At 43.5% G+C, this 20,143-nt stretch overlaps 1 protein-coding gene across 1 annotated transcript in view; it reads right to left on the bottom strand.

Moving 5' to 3' along the window:
• The window catches only part of OTULIN (OTU deubiquitinase with linear linkage specificity), a 53,340-nt gene that overhangs the window by 2,504 nt on the left and 30,693 nt on the right, over positions 1-20,143 (bottom strand). Inside the window, exons 3-7 of the mRNA XM_070246283.1 lie at positions 19,934-20,010; positions 13,657-13,751; positions 10,602-10,745; positions 4,479-4,604; positions 1,793-2,062 (exon numbers count right to left, since the gene is read on the bottom strand). Of these exons, the coding sequence (XP_070102384.1) occupies positions 1,793-2,062; positions 4,479-4,604; positions 10,602-10,745; positions 13,657-13,751; positions 19,934-20,010 (712 nt within the window). The remainder of the gene's footprint in view (positions 1-1,792; positions 2,063-4,478; positions 4,605-10,601; positions 10,746-13,656; positions 13,752-19,933; positions 20,011-20,143) is intronic.

Raw genomic sequence — 20,143 nt, forward strand, 5'->3', positions numbered from 1 at the left:
GGACTCTGAAACACTGCTGGTGGGAGAGTAAAACAGTGCTTTAAAAAACAGTTCCTCAAAATTTTAAACAAAGAATTACCATACGACCCAGCAATTCCACTCTGCAGTACATACCCAAGAGAACTGAAAACACAGGTCCATAAAAAAACTTTTTACATGAATGTTCATAGGATTATTCATGATAGCTACAAAGTGGAAACAACCCAAATGCCCATCAACTGATGAATGGATGAATAAAATGTGATATATCCATACAATGGAATATTATTTGTCAATAAAAAGGACATGCTGCAATATGGATGAATCTTGAAAACATTAGGCTAAGTGAAAGAAGTCAAAAGGCAACATATTATATGATTCCATTTACTGTAACAAATGTCCAGAATAGGCACATGTATAGCAACAGAAAATACACTAGTGGCTGCCTAGGGCTAGGGGGAAGGGGGAATGGGTACTAATGGGTATGGGGTTTCTTTTAAGGGTGACAGAATGGTCCAAAATTAGCCTGTAGTGATGGCTGCAAAACTCTGTAAACATACTAAAAACCATTGAGTTACACACTTTAAAAGGGTTTAAATTTCATGGCATGCAAATTTTATCTCAATAAAGTTGTCTGTTTGTGTTAGTGGACTCTCCATTACAGCAGACCTTGTGGGGACTCAGAAAGGACTAACGTTAGTCTAATATGCAAACCATGCTCCACTAAGCTTTTTTCTGCAAGGTATTTGCTACAGTTCGGGAGACATAAGTAACCCACATTATGAGTACAGGTAATTATCTCCAATCCTGCCTGACCCAGCAGTGATCATCACTTTCGCTCTTTCCTACATACCAGGAAACAGCAAGCACAAGAGTCAGCAGTGGGAGCAGGAAGATAGGGAGAGTCTTAAGGCTACTTTAGTGGTTGGCTATTCCACTGAAAAAAGGCTTAAGCTTTTTAGGGCAACATAATGAATACATTAAAGATAGAGTAACTGTTGGCTCGCAGGACAGTACTGCATTGGGTCTCTGCATTAAATCTCCAAACTTAGCATATCTGTAAAAGATCCAAGAGCAGGCTGGGCTCTACTGGCTAAGGTGACTCCATTTCTGTTTTTAAAGGATGCTATCCAATATAGTCACAGCTGCCAAGATTAAACAAGACTCCTCAGATGACTCTTTCAAGTGCTTCACTTATTTGTGGATTACCAGGCAAAGGGTACTGATCCCATCCACCAGTCTGCAAAAGCAAGCCCAGGCTGAGACAACTGTGTTGGTTTTAAAATAGGTTCACAATTCTTTGGCACTCCTCCCTTGAAAGGTGGGACCTAATGCTCGTCCCGTGAGTGTGGGATGGATTTAGTGACTTGCTTCTAACAAACAGAAGACGGGCTACGTGATGGTGTATGACTTCCAAGATTAGACCATAAAAGGCACTGTGGCTTCCTCCTTGCTCTCTTCTTGGATCACTCTCTGAGAAGCCAGTGGCCATGTGGTGGGGACACTCAAGCAGCCCTATGGAAAGGCCCACATCCTGAGGAACTGAGCCCTTCTATTAACTACCAGTGAGGGACTGAGGCCTCCTGCCAACAGCCAGGTGAGTGAGCCACGTTGGAAGTGGATCCTCTAGTCCCAGTCAAGCCCTCAGATGACTGGAGCCCTGAATAATATACAACTGCATCCTCCTGAGACCCCGAGCCAGAAGCGCCCAACGAAGCTGCTCCTGTATCTCTGACCCAAAAAAACTGTGAGATAATGTTAGATGGCTAAAGCTGCTGTTTTGGGCTAATCTACTCCCAAAGGCACAACTCACCTGTTCAAGGCCACCAGTGTGTCCCACCTGGTTTAGATGGTTCCTCAGCAGCTGTCCAGGGTCATTTGATGTGTCCCGAGCAAAGAGAAGCACAGAGAAAAATGGTACTTCCTTTCCCTTCTCTTTATCATCATATAGTTCAATGGCTCTGTTCAGCATTAGAAATTTTACAGCTTCATAAAGGCTGTATTCCTCCTCTTCATTTGTGAACAGTTCATCACAAGCTATCTGCCTTGCTTCAGCAGTTCTCAGCTCAGCCAAGCCTGCCCACTACAATAAGAAAGTTACATAATAATTAAATTCTTGTTCTAAAAGTCCCTGGTATACTTCCATACTATGAGCACAAAATGATTTTCAAAAGTAGGCAACCATGAGTCACGTACCAATGCTCAGAACATTCATGTTTCCAGTCAAACAATGGTGCTCTTTAGACCACACAAATTCCTTATTCAGCTTTTCCCCCATTAATTTGAAACAAAAGTACAATATGCAAAGGAGAAGCACTGGGGCGGTGGAATAAAATTTTGACTCCCTAACTTCCCAGGCAAGGAGATTGAACCGATCAATCAGAAACACTTGTGGAAGAGCTACTGTGTGTGTAGGAGGCCTGTGTGTGAAGCTGTGATGGGGAGCTAAAACTATTGCTCCCTGAACGGGCTTACAGGAGCAGATACCACCCAGAAACACCAAGCCAGCCTCCAACAACAAAGACGAGCAAAGAAGACTGTGAAGTCTCCTGAATTACGAGTTTACTAAACTTACCCCTCTAACCTCGCAAAAATACACAGCGTTTCAAATAAATAAGCCCAATCACGAAATTCTTATTGACTTCTGATTATGAATAAAGCATAGTATTAGGTATTCAGCTAACACAGGCAAACTCCTTAAGTGAACAAGAAAACCCTAAAAATATATGTGCTTTTAAGTTAAAGTGAATGAGAATAAGAGATGCCAACATAAAACTAGTCCTTATGAATAATCAGTAACTACTGCTCCCCTGAAAAACCATTAAAATTTTTAATTCAAGAGTATGTTTTAATGATAATGACAGCACCACAGGATTCTCTCCAATATTTGGGTTGAAAGCTAGAACATCTCATATTTTCCAGAAGTAGATCAAGTTGGCAGTCAAGAGCATGGTTCCAGAGTCAGAGAGTCAGATTGGAATGAAAGCCTCAGCACCAAGCAGGTGGTGGTTTTTGCAGGGCATTAAGCAAGCTCTGGGCCTTAGTTTCCTCATCTGTAAAACAGGGATAACCACGGCAACAACTTGGTGGTTTGTGAGAATTACATAACGCCTGAAACTTTTAGTGTACAGCCTGGCACATGGGAAGTGGTAATAATGCTGGCTCAGATTATCAATGAATAATTTTAATGTCATTGTAAATTCAAATCACTCAAACATTCCAAAAAATGAGGCTCTAGTTACAGCAGACACACCTAAAAATGCAAAAATTGCAATTTCACAAGAACTTAAAAGGGAGAAAAAGGAAATCGTCACCAGCGGCTGAGCTGAAGAGCCTTCCTGTTCACTCCCACAGGGCCGGAGCCCTGCCCTTGACCTTCCACTAACCAGGGCCTGGGTGAGCGCAGGCCCCCAGGCCCCACACAGCCTGTGCTCTGCTCCAACAGGCAACGACAACAGAATCCCTCTTCCCCACTCTTGCTCCCATGTCTTTAACGGCAGTCTTCCTTTGATTGCGCATTTTCCAGTAAACACTTTTTACATTTCTAAATAAAAACTAGGTTCCAGGAAGTCGGAGCCCTCAGTTCATTCATTCAACAAAATATTTACCCCATGCCTCTTATGTGTGAGGCTTGGTGCTCAGCACTGGGTGTAAAGGAATGAACAGGACAGTCTCATGGAGCTGAAAGTCTAAACGGGGTGGCAGACCATATTCAAGTAAACATATCAACAAGTGGGGGAAGCGCTAGAAGGAATCTTGAAAGCCGATGTCCGAAGCCTCCTTACCCACCCTCCTCCTCCATCTACAAAGCCTGGAGCAATCAACAGGCCCTCGACTCAGGGTTCCTGGTGAGGAGAGCTTCAAGCTGTTCAAGGCAAGCAATCTAGTGGTTAGTGTGGGCCAGTGTGCAGGCAGGACATCCAAACCACAGGAGACCGTGGAAAGCCACAGAAAGGAGTATTTTAATAACCAAATCAGTGAGAATCAGCAGACAGAGTTCTGCCTACAATCTGTGTCAGAGAAACCCTCAGGAGAGTTTTCACAACACAAGTTACTAAGCCGACTCACTGCGCAATCATCAGAAAAGAAAACAAGTCTAATAAATACGGAGAGAACTGTAAAACAGGGACACAATTGGGAAGAATCTAAAAAACGTGAATTCATGTCACTGATAACACTCTAAGAAATATGGACTGAATGATATCCCTGAAACTTGTCAGGGTGACTTAGAACAAAGACGAAACTCGTTATGGTTTCCTTTCAAGAAAGTTAAAACAATTCATGAAACACATCACCTCCTCCAAGAATATACCATACTGATAATTCTCCACTTTACCCAAGACCTCACAGCAAGAGTCGTGCTCATTTAAAATGATTTTGCCACAAAACCAGCCCAGAGCATTTGCTAATCCACTGGGTGAGGACTGAGAAGTGGTCTGCTGGGCAACCAGGAGTGAGAGCTTCGCACTTAGCAGAGAGAAGAACTACACGTTCCACACCTTCTTCCTTAGCAGAGTGAGGGACTCCTTAATTTTATCAACCAGGTTCTCGCTCTTCCCCTCAAATTTCAGTCCAAGTTTCCACTGCTTGATCCAGTTGTACTTGCTTATGAGTTTTTCTGGTAACTAGAGCATAAGAAAAGAGAAATAAAGAATGTTAACATTCCAGAAAACGCATCACACGATCCAAGCTCTAAGAAGCCATGAAGCCTACAAAACCAACCTGCACTTCCAGAATTAATCCCTACAAATCTGTTGTGTGGGTTCAGGATGGAGGACCTCAATCTGGAGGTCAGGAACTCAGAAAGTTCCACCCTGAGGAGGGCTGCCAGGGTGAAATGGTGGTTTGGGATGAGCTACAAGGGCACACTCTGCTTTGCTGGGCTTCAACCACACCAGGAACACTACACAGCACTGTCAGGGTACGCTGAGAAGTATCCACACCGCGTCTTCACATAAACTACCCAGGCAGCGTCCTTCCCACTCCTGAATGCATGACTCTGGAAGGTGCTTCGGGGCATGTGAGATGGTCCAGGATACAGTAAAAACCTGCTCCTCTCCTGATTAGGAAAATAAAACCTAATTTCTGATATTAACACACATCCTCAAACTTTTAATATTCAAAGAAATAACACTGTATCTACTTTAACTGCTTAATCAACACAGTAAGATAAAAAATACAACTGAGACTGGGCAGCAGGGGCTAAGGCAGCTGTGTCAGCCTAGCTCATTAAAGAAGTGACAGCTGAACTACTACTTTGCCTACTTTCTGTTTTTTCCTGGAGCATTTGTTATTTTGCTTTCCCCTCATCATCAACAGAATGTGGAGTCTGAAAGGCAAGCTGGGACACAACTTGATGGATGACAGCATAGGAACTCAGACTCTCCCAAGAATCTTGGGTGTGTCAGGAGAAAATCCATATAATTAGGCTGGGCACAAGCATGTCACTTCACAGCTATAAAATTTAGAAAGGAAAAAAAAGTTTACCTCCAAGTCAGAAGATCATTAAAGAATAATTAATTCCTACAACCTCCTACGTGGCACCTGAGCTTAACAATCATAAATACAGTTTTAAATGAGGCCGTATGTTCTCCTGGAATCTAAGACTCTTTCCTGAACGGTAATTCTAGTTTTGCCTTCTCAATCTACAGCAATCACGTGAAACGAAGGTGGTTTTATCTCTGCAAAAAACAAAACCACAATAGGGATGGGAATTCCTCTTCAGCTGCCCACAGTGGTGGCGATCTACACTCACTCACTGGGCGGGGAGGGTGGGTTCTCCTCATCTTATGATGACGACAAATGACCTCCTTTTCAAGAGCTGCCCAGCTCCATGACCACACTGTCCTGCATTTCAGCAACATGTGGCCAGTTCTGCTGCAAACCTTCAATTAGGTTCTCAGGTTTATCATGAGAACCTAAAATGCCCTCAAGTGGCCACAAGCTGAAATCACAACTGGGCACAAAGAGGGCAACTGAGCAGAAAACAGTGGCTCCCCACATGTGAGCTGGGAACCTGGGTGAAGGGCAGCTGAGCACCATGGGACATTGTGTGCAGGTGTCTGAAAGGCAGGCACAACACCCAAGTGACTGACTCAGGAGACCCCAAAGGTCTCACCAAACAGAGGGAAATCTAAATAAAAGTCTGTTTCCTTGTTCCTTCCATGTATTGGCCAAACTGTTGCTAGGATAATTATCCAGCTCAGGGATGTATACTTCTGGAAGATGTGGAGAGCCTCGAGAGAGAATCCAAAAAACTAGGTGTGAAAAAGAAACTATGAGGAAAGAATAATAGAGTTGGAATTATTTACTCATAAGAAAAAAGTGAATATAACTTTCAATGCTTCCAGGGGTCATAACTCAGAACACATAGCAATAGCCTTTCTTTTCTACTAAGCACGCAGGGACTGGACTTCTGTTAGAATAAGGGGGATATGAGCAAGAAACAAGATGTAAACAAGAAACAATGATGGGAAATATCTAAGAATAAAGTAGGTAATTAGCTTAGGTATAATTTCATCTGTGACTGAACTGTAAAAGCAGTGCATTTTATCTGCTAGTCTCTATAATTCTTGAAATCACCAGCAAGATTAAGGGATAGCAAAATAACAAAAGTATGCCAATCCAAAAACTAACTCATAAAATGAGTTTTGATACAGTCTATCACACTCTAAGCAAACACTGTCATGGGCCCCATCCATTCAGAGACATTTTAAAACTTAGCGAGCTGGGAAACCAAAGGACCCCTGCCTTGAAGGACACCACCTTTCGGGGACCCAGGCACTGTCCAAGTTTAAGCACTACCAGACCAAGGGACCTCCAAGGTTGGGGCCAGGGTCAGATGATCTGACTGCAGTCAAACACTGTGACTGGGACCTGGGCAGAAGCAGGAACCACACACAAGGAGCCCAGGCAGGGCAACAGCAGGTGAAGGGAGGCTGAAGTGCCAGAGGGACAGTGAGGGCAAAGCTCAATCTCCCAGACTGGGAACAGAGCAAGGCCAGAGGAGCTGAGCACCGGCAGAAAGCAGTCTCGGCTCTCTTCCACTGAGTTCAGATTAAAGAGAGGGCCTCTGAGTCTAATTCTCCTGGGTGCCTTTCATATCCTGAAACCAAGTATGTTCTAGGAGAGAGGGAACACGGCAAATGCTACAGAGAACATCTCTCAATCTGCAAATGGAAGCAGGTACAGCTAGCTAAAATGTGCATGTCCCTCAGTAACAAAATACGGCTTCTCTGGGCTCACCCCAATTCTTGATGAAATGCAAACTGAGGTCAAGGGACTAGTTTCACACAGCATGGGGCCTGCAGGCCTTGGGCTGAGGCTGGTTCTGGGTCTACAGGTTCACACACAAACTTAGATGTCCCAGGACCTGTGCGATCCCCACAGCTGAAGAGGGGGGCTACTCTAGAGCCTGTGCAATTCAGGAGACCCTAATAATGCTGAGACTAGACACCCTCCACCTGCCTGCTGAGACCAGCCTTTTTGTGTCCCCAGAAGTGGTCAGTGCTCTCAGGGCTTTTAAAAGCCCCATGGACACAGTAACCAAGGATGTTTGTGCCATGAACTGACCAGGACATAGGACTGTCATTGGACACGAGGTAGTGGTCAGAAGAGACCCTCAACATTTCAGAAAGACAAGGAGCAAGGTAACCTGAGACACATCCATTGTCAAAAAGCTATTGTGGGTCTGGTCCAAGTATTTTTAATGGCAAGCCTACCCCATTTTTAACACAAATAATTTATACCAAGTTCTAACAGCAAGCAGAGTTTTACTTAATACGACAGGATACAAGATACTCTGATATATCAGGAAGACAGGTAGAAAGTGGGCACACTGAGTTTCATACCAAAACTCCTGTAAGGTTTTCTTGTTTTGCAGCAATAGTTATTTAAGTATCACTTGATCCGCCTGTCTTAAGCATGTATGTTAACAAACAAGTATTAAAATGTTTACTTATTATAGTTACACAAGTAGTATCTGGAGACGGAGGGACTCACTTCCCAGGTGAGGTGGCCCAGGCACCCCACCACTATCAGACGCACTGCTAGCCTCTGCCGGCCTCACCACCCCTCTGTCTGCACACCTGGTTCCATCCCGACTTCTTCCAGTCACACTGCGCCACCCACTTGCTCACTCAACGAGGCCCCAGCCAGAGCAGACGTTCCGAGGGAAGACTAGTGGAGGGAGAAGAGGAACGGAAAGGCATCCACAGAAAGGCGTGAGGGACAACTGGGAGGCAGTGAAAAGACAGCGTGGGCAAGCACAACCAACCAATCTGTGTGCCCCTTCCTGCGCCAGCACCTCAAATCAGAAACACGTGCTGCACCTGTCACTGGCTCAAGCCTCAGAAGTGACACAATAGAACAGGTAGTGAAAAGAAACTCATCAAACCAAGGTCAGTTGGTGGGATCTGGCAAGTCAACACAAGGACAAGTCTTCCAGTTGGATGAAAGCAAGAAAAGAATGAAGTCACTTCTTCAGTCCATATTTAACAGAACCAAAGTTTAATAAACTTAAATACTAAACTCACAGACAGGTATGATGAGCTTTTTCTCTTTGACGTGGTCTCTTGGCATTCAATAAAGCTTAGATGACAAAAATAATACCATTGTGACCAACTAATTAGATTATGCTCCCAAGAGAAAAACTATATTTTTAGCTGATAGACACAAAAAAGGGGACACAAAAAAGGGAAGAAATTGGAAAGAGAATTTAAAAACTATTTTCACATGGCTCAAATGAAATTTAAGACCTTAAAGCCCCATAGCTCATACATGCACCATATTCCAATAATGATCAGAAACCCAGCACAATCAACCTAGACTATTTTTGTTACAGCAGATGATCTTACCAAAGGTGTCCTGCTGGTAAAATAAAAAGGACGTTGTGCTTTACTCTCATGGCATACATTTTATACACTTAATTATGTAGAACACTACTTGCACCAGAATTCCTTGGAAAGTATAAAATTTCAAATTCATTATGTCAATTAAGTCCCTAAACCTAAATAGCCCCTTAAAGGAAAAGGCTTAACGGAAAACTCAGCCTAAAATTGAGGAGGATTTTATGTCACAATCTATAAATTAAGGTATGGTTGTCAAACACAGAAGTAAAAGTAAAAAGCCAACCAAGTGAAAATCACTCATGTTTGCTTTTTCTAGCAGAGTCCTGGATCCAGAGACACGCTTCTGTCGACTGATCAATAATTCTGAACTATTTCACTACTAATAAATGCCATGATTTGCAAAGAAAAAAGCAGCCTAGTGTATCAATTTCTTTGCCTCTATATTAAAAAAATAAATTAATACTGAGAAATCTGCTTAAGATGACATTTTTGCTTAGAAGAAAATCTCTTTCATAGCTATCATTTAGACAGTTTATACAGGTACACTAACTTTATGTCGGTTTATAAAACGGACAATCACAGGACAGACAGCTAGCATCCTCCACCCACGGGTCCTGGTTTTGCCCTTTAAGGGCGTGTGAGCCCTCATCCACTCGGACCTCTAACTAGCTTAGCTGGCAACCAGTCTCCTCTAAAAGTCTCCCTATTGTAAACAAATACCTCGGCTCCTTCAACTGTTCCCAAAACAGATGAATCATCTTGGTCACCCTCCCCTCTGCACTGAGGATACAGGCACAGAGCTGCACTCGGTCCTCAAGACGGGATCTGATGAGCCCAGCTCAAGACAGGACTGTCACTGCCTGAGTTTCAGCAGCATTCCTTTTGAAACAGGGCTTCGTTAGCACCGCCAGCCACCACATGTCACGCGGGCTCATACAGGGCTTGCAATTACCTAAAATCCTGATGTCTTTTTTTTTCCTCATAAGTTGCTGGTAAGGCAGATCTCCCACAGCTGGCACTTTGGGTTTTGTTTTTCCTTTTTTGCTTTTTTATAAATATAAGCACAGGACTTCCGATTTTCTTCCAATTACTGTCATACTGTCAGTTCTGCTCAATCATTCCTGTCCACCAAACTCTTTTGGGAAATTCTATCATCCAACCTCATCTGATGCATGTCGTGGACACACGACACACAGATTCGTGACTTCCTGGGGTGGCACTAGCACACTGCAGATTTAAAACACTAATGAGGGCCACACATGGGACACAGGCCCTGACCCTCACCTCCCCAGGAAGCCTCTCCCAGGGTGACACTAGTCACCTTTCTTCTGGTGTTGCTGTTCAGCTGTCTCCTAAGCCAATCCTCCTAACACTACGCACAGGGTGCTAGTTTCTTGATTTGGAGCTGGAACTACAGAATGTGCATTCCACAACCCCAGCAGGTTCTCAGACAGTACAACACACAGCCCACTTAATACAGACACCAAAACTGAAGTCACGCTGCTCCTAAGTACTTTTTACAAACTAACAACCTGCTCTCTAATTCAGCTGAATTGTTCAAATAAATTTTATCATGTTCCTTTTCAGGGAAATAACAATCATTTTTGGTCACTGTACTATGCAAAATCATCCCAACCACACAAAACCAAATAAACCCACATACTGACATCATAGAGCAGACTGTACCAGCACACAGCAGAGACAGGAAAGGGAAGTCTTCCTCACAGAAACGAGTGGAAACGGTGCGGACTCAAACCTGCAGCAGCAGCGTACCAGCGTGAGCTCTGGGTCCTGCAGCCAGGGGGGCAGCGCCGCTGGCTGGCTCATGGCCTGGAAGAGTGTGGCCCTCAGCGCACAGTAATTATCTCCACGGACTCGCCGTATCGAGGTGAATTTCTGAGACACCTCCTCATAGCCCTAGGTGAAAGCATCAAAGAATTCAAAATGGTCATTACTGACTTAGGATAGTGAAGAGAGTTTTCTTCTTGGGGAAAAAACATGCCCCTGACCACCGGAAGAATAGAAACAAGACTGACTGTCCCTCACATAAGATACTGTAATTCCTTTTTTAATAATCAAAAGAAATTAACGAATGTTAAAATACAAATACTATGGAATACAGAAGTATTATACCAAATATCAGTATATGGAACAGACACAACACACTAGAGCATATAAAATAATACACCCAGTATCATTAAAACATCAGCCACCCCCAAAGCTGGAGTTATATATTCCTTTCTCAGCAATTGTTGTAAGATTCATTTACTGATAAACATTCTAAAGAGTTAAATCTGTGTTTAAACTGATCCTAAAGTGCTTAATGAAGAGATAAGAAAAGAGAGATACACTAAGTTTGCATCTCCATATTTTTAAAAAATATCCCAAAATCCCAACTTTCCATGGTATATAATAAAGTCTACATGCTAGGAGGAGTCTGGATAATTCTGCTAGACTTTTCCAAAAAGTGGATTTAAGTGTCATTCTTATTCAGTCTGGAAGTGAAACGAGGAAATGAAAATGTTCAGTGACATGCTCAGTCACTCAAAAACAGCCATCCAAATGGAGCATTTTGAAGCACAACCCAAAAAAGGACACCATAACATCCTAGTGACCTGGTCCGCAGGCAGCCCACATGCCTAATTTCTCTGGCTGGACACTGCTCAGGCCTTGGTCTGGACTTCACTGCTTCCCCCATCTCACTCACCCGACTCCTATGGGTCCTTTTGCTCATCATACTCCTCCTTGACAGTCACTCGAAACCCTGCTCCCTACCCTGCACTTACACCCAGGAAAGGCCATCACTCTCATCGTGGGGTGGACATTTATAGTCATCCTGTGTCCAAGCACTGGACCCTCATTATTAGTTGTCACAGGATGACATTCTAAGCGGATATGAAAGTACTTCTTTCCAATAATAAAATTTTGAGTCACATTTTTATTTAATGGTCCAACCAACACAACACATGAGGGCCCATCAAGCAGACTCAGGCCTACAAATGTGCACCTCTTTCCTGTGGTGGACCCCTTCCACCCCCGAATTCTCACAGGGACTAGTTCAACAGCAACTGCCCCTTAGCAAATGCAGAAATTACTCGTGCTATTTCAGAGGTGAATCAAACTTTTTAATTCGGATTTATACACACTTACTTCCAAAAGAATATCCAAAACAAAAATAGACACTTAGACAAACAAGGACCAAAAAAGAACTGAGATCCAAGCTGTTACCAAGCTCCAAGATGCTCTAATTATGGCTATGGGTCCTGATGTGATGCTTTTCTAACTGATGCACTTTTGATTATTTGGTCACAGAAAAGTCCAACTACAGGGTCAAATCTTTCCCTTGAACTAAAATCACAGAGGAGTGACTTCAGCAAGAGTTCCAAAGTATGGGACATTTGGATAACTTCACAGATACCTTGAGTTACGGACCTTAAGGTATAAACTGTTAGGTCCTTTAAAGATTGTGAGGTCATAAAATAAAATTATCAGTGAAAGCACTTCTGGAGAAGATGAGAAAACACGGGGCAAATATCTGGCCTTCTGGTTATCTTGACACAGGGCTGGAAGTTGTCAAATAATCTGAGTGGCCACATTCAGCAGACAGCCTCACAAACCTAAACATTCTTAACCTCTAGCAGGAAATCGAGAGTCCCAGCTATTTCATGATTGAGTTCTCCAACAAGAGCCTGAGCCACAGAGAGTCTGCAGTCCAGACCTGCAGACAGCAGAGCTGACGTTTGCTCTCAGAGCTTTAAAAGTGGCAGCTACAATCTGAGTAAAGTCAGCTCATCTCAGGGTGGGCACAGGAAGCTGAGGGGTCTGCTGAAGGATGCACAGTATTTTTTACAAAAACAAGCTCTGAGGAAAAGAACAAGTGTATTCAAATATTTAAGAACTTTAAATCCCCAACAATACAGTTCTAAACAAAAAATTTAGAAAGATAGTTCTATCAAATGTGGCAGGGCAATATCTCTAATATACAAGAAGTGCATTCAAATTCATAATGTAAACAATCCCAAGAGGAAAATGAGCAAAGGATATAACCCAGAGGTTACAAGAGGTGGTGGAAGCGTTAGGTTGAAACTGCCATTTTTGTAGCTTAGAAATAGTCAAATAGTAGCAATTTCACATGGTTCAAACCACTAAGGAAATGTTGAATTCATGGTACATTCAAGAGGGAACCAATGGTATGCTGCTCAACAAGCTGTGCGGTGGGAGTGGGTCAAGGAGTCTGACCTGAGCAGTGACCCAGCCCCATCGCAGTCACAACAGGACATCATGGGAATCCCCAACATCCCACGGCGTTGAGAATACTTAGGGTCACCAATCTATGCAATGGGACTGGGAAGGGGCAGCTCCTGGGACCTGTGAAATGAAGGGAGCAGTTCCAGATCCCTCCACATACGGAGTGCAGGAGGGGTCAGGCCCCTAGGACTGGAGGGTAGGAAACCAAACGCAGGTGGGGACAGCAGGAGGTATGACTTCTGAGGCTTTTACCTCACCAGGCCAGAAGGGCATTCCCAAAAGACCCCAAAAGGACTACAAATGGCTGGCCCAGCTCTAAATGGCACAAAGTCATTTATGTGTTTTTCAAAGAAATCAGCTCATTATACAACTGATGCTGATTCTATATTAACACTGTGACGAAGTAAGTCCCTTATATCTAGAGCCTGTTTCCTCAGCTCTAAAATTAGAACACCAATATTTACATAGTCTAAAAGTTAACTTAACATCTAAAATCATAAAAGAATATATTAAATAATTACTTAACAGTTACTTATAGACTATTTGAAAAACTTGAAATATGTGCATCTAGGCATCATACCTTTTTCATACATGTTGCTTTTTGTGTATTTCCCCTCCATTCTTTTTTGCAGTAGTCCATGATATCCATTTCAGGAGCTACACTTAATCTGAGTTCTGTTAAAGAACAAAAAAAGGGGAGGTAGTGATGAAACAAAGCATAATCAGAATAACAATACTGCTTTACTTGGGAGTTACTGTCTTTCTCACCTCATTCCAAAAAAATCCAGGATCTCCCCCAACTGCCTACCACCTGGTCCAGACCACCATCACCTCGCTCCTAGACAATCAAGAAAGGTCTCCTGATGGGTCTCCCTTGTCACCACACCCTACTGACCATTCTCCACATGCAGCCAGAGTGATGCATTTAAAACGTAAGTCAGACAATACCCATCACTTCCAGGCTCTCAGAGCTCCAGGGGCCTCCCATCTCACTCAGAGTGGAATAGATATTTTTACAACCTGCGAGGGCCCCCTGCCTTGGCCCCTCACTGTCTCTCTGGCCTCAGCTCCCACAACTCCCTCACTGATGGCTCCTGCCTCACCTGCACCCTCCTCTGCACTCCTTCAACACACCTGGCTCTTCCTCAGGTACCTGCTCCCTCACTCCAGACAAATCTCTGCTCACCTCTGACACCCCTCCATCATAATGTCACACACACCCCTTCACTCTATTTCCTTTATACTGTTTGTTTTTCTCCTTGGCACTGATGAACACCTGACATATTCCTTTTTCTACCCCCATGCTCTCCAACACACACACAGCCTCCTACACACAGAGTGAAGCATGAGCTCCTTGAGGGCAGGAGCTTGCTTTATTTCTTGGCTGTGTTCTCAGCACCTGCGACTGCACTGCCACAGACATCCATGAATACTGTTCTAATCAATTAAAGATGCAACAGTCTGAGCTACGAGAAAATACGTCTGTTGTGTCATTTGTTTTTTACATCCGTTATAGAGATAACACCTCTATAACAAAAACTATATTTAATTGTCTTTTTATTTATATCCTGCCCTGATCCCAAAAAGCTATAAGTTGTTGATAATAAGCCAGAAACAGAGCTCTCAATGTAAGTTGGACAACAGACCTCATTTGACTCTAATGACACATCCCCCAAAATTAAAAATACAACTTATGAGGGGCTGGCCCCGTGGCTAAGTGGTTAAGTTCGCGCACTCCGCAGCAGGCGGCCCAGTGTTTCGTTAGTTCGAATCCTGGGCGCGGACATAGCACTGCTCATCAGACCACGCTGAGGCAGCGTCCCACAGGCCACAACTAGAAGAACCCACAACGAATAATACACAACTATGTACCGGGGGGCTTTGGGGAGAAAAAGGAAAAAATAAAATCTTTAAAAAAAAAAAAAAATACAACTTATGATCAAATCACAGTAAAAGAACGGCCTTTAGATTTTCTGTGCTTAACATATGAGGTCTGGAGTTGACTTTGTGATATCACATATGCACGCACATGTGTATGTCTGTCTGTCTGTTTCAGGAAGAAAGGGGGAAATTCTCAGGCATATTTTGACTTCCTTTTTAAATTATTGAAGAAGTAAACATTAGCAAAGGAATTAGGATATAAACACAGAAGTACCTTACAACATATTTACTCTGAAGGAAGTTGTACATAAAATAAAAATGTTATAATCAGGGGGCCAGCCCCGTGGCGGAGTGCTTGAGTTCGTGCGCTCCGCTTTGGCAGTCCAGGGTTTCACCAGTTCCGATCCTGGGTGCGGACATGGCACTGCTCATTAGGCCACGCTGACGCAGTGTCCCACATGCCACAACTAGAAGAACCCACAACTAAAATATATACAACTATGTACTGGGGGGATTTGGGAAGAAAAAGCAGAAAATAAGAAAATAAATTAAAAAAAGAAGATTGGCAACAGTTGTTAGCTCAGGTGCCAGTCTTTTAAAAAAAAAAAAGTTAGAATCAGCTCAATTCAATATCTGCTGAGTGTCTAATATGTGTCAAGCATTTAGCTGGGAGCTGGGGATACGAACGCATCAAAGACTCAGATTCTGTGCTCAGTGGGTTTACAGACTACTGGAGAGGAAAAGACAACAGGCATTCCCGGGCCAGGGTGTGATGGATGCCGGAATGATTGACCAAGGAGCACAAGAGGAGTCCCTAAGCCCTTCTTGCAGTCTAGTAAATCAATTCTTTTTTTAATGCAAAACAGAACTATTTTTTAATATCTCACCATGAAGCCTTTTATAAAGAAAATAAACCTTATATATAAAAGGGAAAATAACACATATACAAATAACACAGACACATTTATCTGCAGCATAAGCCAGGAATGGCTTAAAAGTGAAACAGGGGGGCTGCCCAGATGGCGTAGTGGTTAAGTTCATGCACTCAGCTTAGGCAGCCTGGGGTTCGCAGGTTCAGATCCCAGGTGTGGACCTACGTATCAATCATCAAGCCATGCTGAGGTGGTGTCCTACATACAGAATAGAGGAAGACTGGCACAGATGTTAGCTCAGTGACAATCTTCCTCAAGCAAAAAGAGGAAGATAGGCAACAGATGTTAATTCAAGGCCAGTCTTCCTCACCAAAAAAAAAAAAAGAAAGAAAGAAACAGATCCCTGAAGCCTAATATTCAGAGACCAAAAATACCAATGCTGTACAGCCAATCGTCAAATAAAGCCTCATCACTGCTTAAATTCAACAAACACTTTTTGACAGTCTACTTAGTGGAGGGAAGAGTTCCCTTGTCTCTGCCTTTCCACTCACCTCCCCACAAAGCATAAGGAACTACAAACGTCCAGAGTGGAGGACATTTATTGTGCCATGTTCTCCCACCAGGCAGAGCACGCTTCCAGCTCAGGAAGGGCCTCCCTGGTTAAAGTTCCTGCTCTCCTCGCTTGCACTCCGCATTCCAGTCCTCAGTCCTACACACACCAAGATAAGACCTGGCCCTTGGACAGGGCAGGGCAGGCCCACACCCTGACTAAGGGTAGGAGGCAGGGGGCCTCACCTGGCCAAGAGACCAAGCCACAGGCCACAACCTGTGCTCAATCAGAGGCCTGAGCGAGACCATGAGGGTGGGGAAGTGGGGACTTGCACAGCTGCTGGCATCAAAATGATGCTTTACTTCCCATCCTGCTGCTATTCTTTGGACGGAGGGCTCCAACTGCCATTGCTCGCCATCCCCTAGGCCAGGAGCTGGAGGCGCAGGCCAGGCAGTGCCTGACCTCAAGCAGCTTAGAAGACACAATAGGTTCTTTCTTTGTTTAATGGCAAATGACATAGACTCTGATTATTGTTTCCAGGAAAGAACATTTCTAATGGCAAAAAAAAACAAAACCCGAACAGGAAAGCTGGAAACCAGAGTGGTAAGGAGGAACTAAAATCACCAAGCGATCTGGTCCTTAACCACCATGTGGTGACAAAGACAAGGATTCAGACTCTCGGAAGATGGGAAGTTAAAAGCGAACCCCCTCCAGAGAGCTGGGACTCTCAATCAGAGGATGGGCTGGGGCAAGAATCGTGAACTTTTTCTGTAATAGGCCAGAGAGTAAGTGAGATAGGCTTTGAAGACCATGAGGTTTCTGTCACAACTACTCAACTTTACCATGCATGAAAGCCACCATGGACGATACGTAAACAAGGAAGTTTCAGTAAAACTTTATTTACAAACCAGGTGAAGTGTCAAATTTGGCCAGGGAGCCACAGTTTGCTGACCTCTGGGCTCAGTGAAAAACCCCTTTTCTCTAACAAAGAGAAAGCATGAGAAAACTTTCTGCCTTGGTCTGGGCTCTGGCTTGTGGGGAGAGGAAGTCACCCCTGAGATTTCATAACCACAGGCCAGCTGTCAGACACGGACAGGGCATGCATTCAGACTAGCCACAAGACCCTGGAAACTTACGTCTAGAAATGAACATAAAGTGGCCCAAAGTATGTGACGCCCCGGGTGCCTGGCAGAAACAAGGCCAAATTCTCTCACAGTCGAGCCAGACTGCACAAGCCCCACACAGATACACAAAAGCTGAGCTTACAATTCAGATTTTGAAGAAACAAGAAATAAGAAAAATAGCAATGGTATAATCAGACCTGCCAGGATTTTCAGGGAATGAAATTATCAGACCCAGAAGAGTATGTTTAAAATACTTAAAAGAAGGAATACAAAACATGAGCAAAGAACAATAAACTATCAAAAAAGAATAGCAAATTTGGAGGGAAAACAGGACTTTTCCAAAAAAGAAAGAGAAAAATAGATGTGAAGAAATTGTTCAGAATGCAACAGAGACTACAAGATAAAAAATATGTATGAAAGGATGAGTAACTGAGAGCCCTGGCTGACATGAATGAGAGCCAGCAAACAGCTACTCAGAGGGTAGAAGGAGTAAATAGAGAGACTAGGAAAAAGGCAATTTTCAAAAAGACAATGGCTGAGAATTCTCCCAAATTGATCAAAACTAGGCATCCAAGAATTTGAAAAAAAAATCTCAAGCAATACGTTTTTTAAAAAACATCTGGGGCCGGCCCGGTGGCACAGAAGTTAGGTTCGCACGTTCCACTTCAGCGGCCAGCGGTTCGCAGGTTCAGATCCTGGGTGCAAACATGGCACCAGCTGGCAAGCCATGGTATGGCAGGCATCCTACATATAAAGTAGAAGAAGATGGGCACAGATGTTAGCTCAGGGCCAGTCTTCCTCAGTTAAAAGAGAAGGATGGGCAGCAGTTTTAACGCTCAGGGCTAATCTTCCTCAAAAAAACACAAAAATAAAAAAAACAAATCCATACTTAAGAGACACCGGGAGAAACTCCAGAACATTGAAGACAAAGAGAAGACAGAGGGAAAAGACAGATTATCCACTGAGGATTGGTCTGACTGCAGTAGGTTCAACTCCACCAGAAATCAGAAGACACTGGAACAAATCTTCAAAAAGATTAGAGAAAACAAGTATTCATCTGGAGTTATCCAAGAAAGAAAGTGAGATAAAGAAATTTTCAAACAAACAGCTTCCCACCTGGAAGTTCCGCCCCTTAAAGAGGCACTTCCGAAGGATGTTATTTCAGGAAGGGCAACGAACTCAGAAGGACTGAGATGCAAGCAGGAGTGTGAGGGATTCATCTTAACCTCAGATGAAAGCTGGAAGTGACAAGGCCCACTGAAAAGCTAAAACGCCTGCAGAGGGCTACACTGGCAGACAGAGGAATCCCAACAGAGAGCCTGCAGGGTGAGAGGGGGAGCAAAAGGGCTCTACAAACGCAGCAGGCATCCGCAACTGCCGAAGAAGCACCTTCTCCTCAGGAATATGACCAATAAGAACTGCATCCTGAGTGAATTCTGTGCAACCTCAGCAGTAATGCAGCAGGAGAGACAGCGCATCCTCTGAAGTGTTATGGAGGACTGGAACAGTGTGGCCCAGGAACACACTTGATCGGACCACTACAAAGAACATCTCCTATGGCTACCAAAGAAAGAGTTCCTCCAATTCCTTGTGAGGAAGACTCGAAAGTTATTATCAAAAGCCCCACTCAGTATCATTTGCTCCTAATTACACGTATGATAGTACTCTTGTTAATCATAAAGTAATAGAAGCTAGTTCTCAAAACAAACCAGTAGAACATGCGCATTACATGGGTAATGAGAGAGAAAATGCCACTTGTGAATCATCTATGGCATATCCCCAAATTGGAGCATCCCCACTCAGCTCCTGGACGAGGCTAGCCAGGGAAGTAAGGAGGCACCTCCCCACACAGCTTTGCCAGCCAGCCGCAGGCAGGAGAATGGAGTAATGCCTTGCCCCCCACGATGGGTCCTGGTGGAAGTGAGAAGAGCAGGCATGACTGAGCAGAAACATGGACACAAAATCAGGAAACGATGAGAGAATTAGCACTATTGACCCCATGATTGTTCTCCCTCAATCAAATTCACATGGCCATCTGCATGCAAAGACACACAGCCAACTTCTCAGTAAGTCCTTCCACTTGAAAAGAAAAATGCATTTTAGTCCAAACTCTCCTTCGTAAGAACATAAGAAAATCGAGAACTGAGAGACGGTGGTGTCAAGAGATTAAATAATTCTCACATCTGCAAAAATGACATGAAGGTAAAGAATGCAGGGAGACTAGCGCATTTAAATTTTAAAACCCTTAGGAAACAGTCTTCCCCAGACGTACTTCAGCAAAATGAATGAGCAAATGTAGGTAAGACCACATGCATAAGAATGTTTCCTAGGAAGTACATCTCAATGACTTTATGAAATGGATATACCAATTTAACCACATTTTCAATATAAACAGTAAGAACTCCATAAATAAAACAATTCTGAACATACCTGATGACCCTCTTTCATGTATAAGTAATTCTTTCTCCTTTTCTATTTCATCCGCGTCACGATACATGTCCTCCTCGCTGAAATCACACCAAATTAGACATTTCAAAAATTTGTTGCACTGACATTTTCCCTCCTATCACAATATGCAGCTGCTTAAAAAATTTACAGGACACTAAAAGTTTGATTTTTTTCATATTACATGATGAAAGT

Source organism: Equus caballus, chromosome 21 (assembly GCF_041296265.1).
Source record: "Equus caballus isolate H_3958 breed thoroughbred chromosome 21, TB-T2T, whole genome shotgun sequence".
Lineage (NCBI taxonomy): Eukaryota > Metazoa > Chordata > Mammalia > Perissodactyla > Equidae > Equus > Equus caballus.